General features: G+C 25.5%; 4 protein-coding genes across 4 annotated transcripts; 1 reads left to right on the top strand and 3 right to left on the bottom strand.

Moving 5' to 3' along the window:
• Nucleotides 1–718: 718 nt before the first annotated feature.
• ENU1_111950 (ubiquitin-conjugating enzyme family protein) lies at nt 719–1,201 on the bottom strand (the record flags this gene model as incomplete). Its single annotated transcript, XM_008859576.1, has 1 exon — nt 719–1,201. The coding sequence occupies one exon, from the start codon at nt 1,199–1,201 to the stop codon at nt 719–721; it is 483 nt and encodes a 160-aa protein (XP_008857798.1).
• A 113-nt stretch (nt 1,202–1,314) lies between these two features.
• Nucleotides 1,315–2,094, bottom strand: ENU1_111940 (kinase, putative; the record flags this gene model as incomplete). The annotated part of the gene is made up of 1 exon (XM_008859575.1): nt 1,315–2,094. One exon carries the CDS (start codon nt 2,092–2,094, stop codon nt 1,315–1,317), a length of 780 nt encoding a protein of 259 aa, XP_008857797.1.
• Nucleotides 2,095–3,737: 1,643 nt separating this feature from the next.
• On the top strand, nt 3,738–4,491 carry ENU1_111930 (histone H3, putative; the record flags this gene model as incomplete). Its single annotated transcript, XM_008859574.1, has 2 exons — nt 3,738–4,145; nt 4,282–4,491. The coding sequence occupies 2 exons, from the start codon at nt 3,738–3,740 to the stop codon at nt 4,489–4,491; spliced, it is 618 nt and encodes a 205-aa protein (XP_008857796.1).
• Nucleotides 4,492–4,578: 87 nt separating this feature from the next.
• Nucleotides 4,579–7,266, bottom strand: ENU1_111920 (hypothetical protein; the record flags this gene model as incomplete). Its single annotated transcript, XM_008859573.1, has 1 exon — nt 4,579–7,266. One exon carries the CDS (start codon nt 7,264–7,266, stop codon nt 4,579–4,581), a length of 2,688 nt encoding a protein of 895 aa, XP_008857795.1.
• Nucleotides 7,267–8,224: the final 958 nt, after the last annotated feature.

The following is an 8,224-nucleotide window of genomic DNA, read 5'->3' as shown; positions in this document are numbered from 1 at the left end:
ATCACATAAAATAAAAGAAAGTACTAAATGGTGATGTTATTTTAAAGTGAATAAAGAATCTTTTATTAATCTTAATAATGTGATGATGAATGAAGTAACTAATTTGCTGTAATTAAAATAGTAAAAGAAGATGATGTAATAATATATTCATAGATGATAATAGATAATAAGAGAAATGGCAGTCATAATAGTTTTATTAATATATAAAATCGTAATTCTATTTTTCATATTTTTAACAAAAGGAAGAAAAGGAGTAATAATTTAGAGAATGGCAATGAAAAACTTAATAGTGTTGTTATTTAAATTTGAAAGTAAAGACATTTTCTGACATGAAGAATAAAAATATATAAAATAAGAAGATATTATTAGAATTAATTTGATATATTTTAGAAAACATCTAACTATTGAATATATTTATATATAGAAATTACATTTTTAACTATATAAAACAGATGAATTAATACACTCTTTTAAATAATATATCAAAAAAATTATATCCATTCATTTAATTAAAGAAAGTAATATTTAAATCATTAAATATATTCACTTATTGAATTATTTAAAAAAGAAATACGAAACAGATAAAATATATTCAATGTTAATTTACTTTCAATTATAAGACAATAAATTGAAAAGAATATTTTTGATATAATAAAAAAAAGAATAAATACAGAATGTTAAAGATTACAACAATAATTATTTATTCAAACAAGTAGAATTATAATGAATCTTTTAAATATTGTTCTTTTTGTTTAATTACTTCCATTTTATATGCTTTAATATCTCTAACAAAATAATCATTTGCACGTTGTTGAGCAGGAGATTCTTTATTTGGATTATCTAATAAGTCTTGTACTCCAACAAGAATTTGTTTAATAGAAGTTGTAGGTTTCCAGTCATATGATTCATTTAATATACTAAGACAAATTTGTCCATTTGGAAATACATTTGGATGGAAAAATCCTTCTGGTAAATAACAACGTGGTGGTGATGCTGGGTATCCAGTAGAAAATTTCATTTCAACTGGATAATAACCATTTTCCCATATTGTTCCTTTCTTTCCTGGAATTAAACATTCCCAATTAAATAAATCAGGTTGTCCTTTTTTCATTATTGGTCTTGCAACAAATCCTGGGGGATGATCTTTTCTCCAAGCTCTTCGTTCTTCTACAATTCTACTAACTGCAGTAAGTTGACTCATACTAATTTAATTGAATTAATAAAGTTCTTTTTATTTTTTAATTTAAAAATTTTTTTTGAAAAACAAAAAAAGGTGTTATAAATCTGATAACAAATATTTTGTTTATAAATTTCCTATTGGCAAATTTTCGTTCCAACATCATTTCCTTCTAAAAAAAGTTCTAAACATTCTTTTGTACCTTTAAAAACATATGACTGAATATTGTGTTTTTTTGCTGCTATCATTAATTCATTAATTTTTCCAGCCATACCCCCAGTTACGTCTATTCCTTTACAACCATGCAAAAACTTTTTTATTGATTCATAATTTTGCTCATTTATCAATGGAATAACCTCTCGTTTATCATTAAGAACTGGGCTATTACAAATAAATCCAATTCTATGACAACCAAATCTAATAGCAAGTTCTGGAACTAGTTGGTCAGCAGAAAGAATACAACTACCTTGCATAATATCCATTGCAACATCACCATGAACCACTGGAATAACTCCTTGATTAACTAACATTTGAAGTGGTTGTAAATACATATCAACAATTCTTTTATTTTCAGTAACAACAAAATTAAAAGGATGGAATGGAATAGCACTAATCCCTTCTTTAATCAATGAGTTAACAATAATAGAACTTAGTTCTTGCATTGCCATTTCACATTCAACAACACCAGTTTTATGAAATCCTTCTGCAAGATGATATTTTGCTGCAGGGGTATGACCAAATGACCCAGCTCCATGAGCAAGTATAATTGGTTGTTTAGGATGTGAATGAATAAATTGAGCCAAACATTTACTAAACAGATGTATATTCTCTAAAATTGGAGGACCATCAACTCTGTTCTTTTCAGTTAGATAACTACCTCCTATCTTTAAAATAATAAGGTTTGGTATTGAGTTCATTTATAAGTTTAAGTATTTTTAAGATTTTTATTAAAGTTCCTTTGAAACAACTGGAACTTTTCATACTCCATTGGTGTTCGACTCAATTAAATGAACAGAAATGATCACAGTAATTCTTAAGTTTTGTCACGAACTATTCATTTTTATTTCTTTTTTTTATCCTAAAAATAAAGCAGATTAATTAAATGACATTTGACTCTTCATCTTGCAACAGATAATGAAAAAATAATATCTTAGTTAGAAATATGTTAGATTCTCAAATTTATAGTACTTCTTATTATTTTTATATTTTTACAATATAGATATAAAAAACATTCTTTTCATTAACTTATTATGAAAAAAAAAAGAAATTAAAATAAAATAGTTTAAATATTAATAATTAATAGTTGTGAAAATGAACAAGAACTAGTTAATCAGTTAACTCTGAATTTTTTAAAACTATCATTTAATTTTTGTTATAAAATATGAAATTCATTTTAATTTAATAATATTTTCTTATTCAGCATTATGATACAATACATTTAGTTCATTAAAATGTTTTCTTTTAATTTAATAATGTGTTTTATATTTTATGACTTTTCTCTTTATAAAGTTAGAGTTGATTTAATTTTTAATTAATAAAATACTATCTTTATTAATAGTATTAATAATATTTATAATTTACTCCTCGAAAATATACTGTATCTAATTCAAACACTTTCATTTTTTTTTAACTAAAATAGAACTAGACTAATAATGTTAAAACTATCGATTTAGAATAATGACATTATGATTTTACATATTATCGTTTTGACACATTAACACATTATTTTTGGTTCTGATAAAAAGTACTGACTTTCTTCTAAATTGAATATTATTTTATATTATAATGTTATTAATATAATTAATGTGTAAATTAAAGGAAAATTTACATAAACTAATTATCTGTTACTTTAAAATCGAATTGAATAATAAATAGAAGAATTATTCTGTACTTTAGACAAGAAAGAAATTTTTATAATAAAATAACTGATTATTGAAAATATTCATTCACAATATTCTTATTAACAAAATTTGTCATTAATCCAAATGATAAAAAAAAAAGAATAATTTAATTATTTTTATTGTTTTATTTTATGTATTACATTATTCATTTTTTAAATACTCAAATAAAAGTTATTAAAGAGATTCATTGTTATCAAATTAAAATTTCATTTTCTTTTATTAAGACATTTATTCATTATGACAAAACATGATAATTAAATATAATAAATGAATTGAATTATAGAAATAGTATTTGATTAGTTTTGTTATTGAATATGCATCTATAATTATTTTTCATTTATTTTATCTTAAAATAGATTAAAACGAATAATTAAAATAATAAATTAAATCATTATAAAATATAGGATTTGTTTATTATATTATTTTTTGGAGCTTCTTCATTTTTTGGCTCTTGGTAATCAATGAGATACTTGTCAAGATTGATTCATTTTAATGAAGTATCGGGATGGAAATAACTATTCTATTAAAAATAAGAATAAAACTAAAAGTGTTAGTTTTTAAGTAATTATACAAAAATAGTAAAAGAAATAATTCAAAGAGCTATTAATGAAAACGATAAAAAGTATGGATCTAAAAATGATCACAAGTCACAGAATCAAATGGCAAGACAAAAAAAAGAGGATCCTCATTTAATCAAAATAAAAAAAGAAAAAGATGATAAGAAAAAAGGAGTAGAAGAAAAAAAACCAAAGAAACAATCGTTAAAAACCATAAAAAAAGAACCAACTCTTATTAAAATTAAAAAAGAAACAACAGATGGAACAATAAATGAAATTAAAAAAGAAATTGTACCGATTAAAAAAGAAATTCAACCCATCAAAAAGGAAATACAAACAATAAAACAAGAACGTAAAGAAACTTTATCAAAAGTATCATCAATATCTGAAAAAACGTCGATTCTTGTTCCTAAATCAAAAGTAGTTAAAAAATCACCTTTGGAAAGAGTAGCAGAAATAAATAGAAGAAATGCACTTACTTCAATCCCTAAAAATGCTTTCATGAAATTTGTTTGTTAACTTTTATTTAAGACAACTGTTTTGTATCAAAAAATATTATCTACTCAAACTTCCATCTTAAATTATCTTCTTTTCGCATGTCTTTTCTTTTCACTTATCAAGAAATAATAACTAAATTAATCATTAGGTTAAAGATCTTGTTCTTAGTAATCAAGACTTTTTAGATAGAAATGAACTCCGATTCCAAAGAGATGCTATTCTTGCACTTCACTTTATTGCAGAAGATTTTTTGGTAAAGCTCTTTGAAGATAGTAATTTATGTGCCCTTCATGCCAAACGTGTGACTGTTGATCTACGTGATATTCGTTTAGTCCTTAGATTAAAGAAGTTGTATTGAATCATTAAAGATTGTTTTATTCTATTATTTTATAATAAAAAAAAGAAGAAATTGAATAATAAATTAAATTTAACCTAAAGTTATTACTCAAGAAAGGTCATGATAACCATTGTTACTTCTCTTTTTACGATATATTATGAATCCAATAATAAAGGCAAAGATAGTAATAAAGATCAAGAAGAGAACAACACCAAAAATAATCCATCCAATTTTAGTTCCATTATTATCTTCAGTATTATTTGATGATTCAGCACTTGGATTTGGTGCAGAAGAACTTGTTGATGGCTGAGAACTTGAAGCACTTGGTGATGAAGATGAAGAAGAGTCTGATGATGGTACTTTTTCAAGTTTCATCAATATTTCAACATCAATAAATCCAATTTCATTTTCATTAAAACCAGAAACTAATACAAGTTTTGGATCAACACCATTTACTTCAACTTTCAAAATAGTACCAAATTTTCCACAACTACCTGATTTAAAATCAGAATATTCTGATACACTTGGAGGGGATGGGAAACTGTAATTTGTCTTATCGTTACCACGACATGAATCATGTGCTGAAATAAATGTTGGAATTTCAGTACCTGTTGCACAAGTCATGAAATAAACACTACCTTTATAACCTTCAGGAATTAAATAATATGAACCACGAACATTCTTATGAGTTCCATCTGGGAATGTCATGTAAGTAGCATAACTATATTGAGTATAAGTAGTCATTCTATAGAATTTCTTTGATACAGGAAGAACCATAGCTTCACTACATTGTGAATAAATTGGTCTATCATTTGTACATAATGATAAAACAAATTGTCCACTTGTTCCTTGACTTTCAGCTCCAACAAATACATAATAATTATTTCCTGGTTGTGCTTTAATAGTAACATAACCTCCTCCATTACACCCTCTTGTATCATTAACATCAGCAATACAAACTAATTGCCCACATGATCCTGAACCAACAGCAAGATATGAATCATATTGAACTGCTTGAGAACATGTTGAAATAGAAACTTGAGTTGCTTTTTCTACACTAAAAGTATACCATACAGCTTCAGTTTTTTGTGTTCTAGAACAAAAACCATCAGATGGTTCAGCGTTCAAATTCCAATCAAGAATAGTATATGGAACCATAATAGAACGAGCATTTTGACAATTTTCGTGTTCAATAGTTTCTTCAATAACAATATGAACAGCAAGAGCCTGACTTGTTCCTCCAAATGCAAAAACAAAAGCAGTTTGTTTAATATCAATCAATACTTCCTCTCTTCTATTATAAGAACAATAATAATTACCACATCCACTGTGAACTTCAATTGCATTTGGTGAATTACCTTCTTCATCATATGAGAATAAATGGTATCCTTTCTTATTAGGAAGAGCATCAGTTCCAATAAATTTATACCATTTTCCTTTACCATTTTCTGGTGTTCCTGAACATCCATGAGGTGATTCAGATAATTCGCTTAAAAAAGCAGTTTCAGTTAATGAAGAAGTAACTAATAATGCACTTTCACATCGGTCATGTTTACTAGTACTGGTATATTCCATAAAGAAAGTTAAATCACATGGACCATTAATACAAGCTACACGAATATAATATTCTCTACCATTTTCTGGCATAAAATCAAGATAACCATGATTTCCACAAACAACATCAGACTCTTTAATACAAGTACTTTGACTACAAGAATCAAAAATTTCAATTTTAGTTTCACCTGATTTAGAAGGACATGTTTGAATTGATACACCTGTTCCTGTACCTTTAAATGTAAAGTATGCAGCTGGGAATGAAAGAGTTGTATCACTACAAATATTATTAGTTTTAGTCCATGAGTCATTTAATGGTGCTGATCTACTAAATGGTAAAGAAATAATAGAAATTGCTTGTTCACAAACAGTTGGAATTGCTTGAGCAAGAGATTTAATAGTTAATTGGAAAGTACCTGCTTCTTGATAATAAGAAGTAACAAAAATATAATAACGTTGATCTTTAATTGTTGGGAAATAGACTCGAGCTGGAACATCTCCAACATTACCAGGACATCCTCCATCAGCTGAAGTATAACATGGCATATTATCACAATTTCCTTCAATAGGTGCTTTAACAACTGCAAGAAATACATCAAATGGAAGATTAGAACCACAGGTATCAGCTACAATAGCTCTTCCATCTCCAACAAAAGTATACCATAACCCACGCACTGAACTGTAAATAGTACAGTCAAGTTTAGTTGAATCACCTGCTAATGTATTTCCTTCAACTACAGCAGGGAATGATTTAATTTCTAATGCTTTTTGACAATTAGTATTTGTTGGATTAGTTTCTTGTGCAGTGAAACGGAAACGACCATAAGCACCAGGAGCAGAATAAACAGCAACATAAACTGGTTTTCCTGCACTAACAAAGACCTGTAATTTAGAATTAGTAGAACATTCAGGAAAGTCGTCATTCATTTCAATGAAGTTTGTTGCAGCAGTTTCACCACAAGTATGATATGCAGCAATTTTAGTATCGACTAATGTATATGCAGAACATGTAGAAACAGTAAATATAGTATCTTTAGTTGAATTAAGAATATACCACACTGGCTTAACTAATTGTTGGACACCGTTATTATCTTCAATTAAGAAGTCAGTTACGTCAGCATCAATTTTATCATAAGCAGTAAAAGGAAGGTTAATGACGTGTAATCCTTGATTACAACTAGCACTAAGTGAAAATGATATAGTTAAACTAAAAACAAGAAGAGTCAGACAACTCATTGACATTAAATTATGAGTTTCAGATTCTAAGATTAAAGAAGCAGGCAATTTATTTGCTTTTGAACCTCAAGGAAATAGTTTTTTTATGGTTGAATGAAAATTCAAGGGTTTGATAACAATTCAAAAATCTGTATTATTTTTATAGGAAACTTTTAAAAATTAAATAGAAAAAAAGTATAAATAAAAAGTTTATAATAATTAACACCATTCATTTTTCCTTTTTTATTATTCTTTTTTTTTTTGGAAAACAAATTCATTCTTTATAAATAATTGTTTTAGTTCTTTAATAAAGCAATTAACTTAAAGAATAATAAGTTTTTGAATAAGATAAATTAATGTCTTTATGATTGTTAATATATAATTTATTATATCTGAAGTACTTTGAAAAGTCTTGTACATATAATTCTTTTCTGAACATTGTAAAGTTATTAATATAATATGAATATTATTATCAAACATCTTATTCTTTTTAATTTATTCTTATTTTTATTCTCTTCTTTATTTAAATTGGTTTTTATTTAATATAATTAATGAAGTTGGTAATAAGATTTACTTATTTAATGAATTGTTCTTCCTTTAGTATTACTGCATTTTATCTTATTAATTTAGTTTGACTATTCTAGTTGTTTTCTGACAATTAAAAATCATATGGTAGTAAATTATAACTAAATATTATTTAATTGAGAGAAATTAATAAAGAAGTTATAAAAATAGATATTATTTTCAACTACCTTATAAATGGAAGTAATAAAATTATAGAGTTTATTGAAAATGATGGCAATTCAATTACAACACATAAGAGATATATTTTTATTAAAACTTAAAGTAAAGGGATTTATTTACTATTTCATAGGTATTAAGTTAAACATTTAATATTTATCAAAATATAACAAAAAAGAATTTGTATTGTTTATTTAAATAGTTATTTTCATTCATTGGTTTGATAAAATATCATTAAAATATT

This window comes from Entamoeba nuttalli, assembly GCF_000257125.1.
Source record: "Entamoeba nuttalli P19 unplaced genomic scaffold asmbl_4746, whole genome shotgun sequence".
NCBI classification, from domain to species: domain Eukaryota; phylum Evosea; order Mastigamoebida; family Endamoebidae; genus Entamoeba; species Entamoeba nuttalli.
This window is presented reverse-complemented; position numbering and strand designations above follow the sequence as displayed.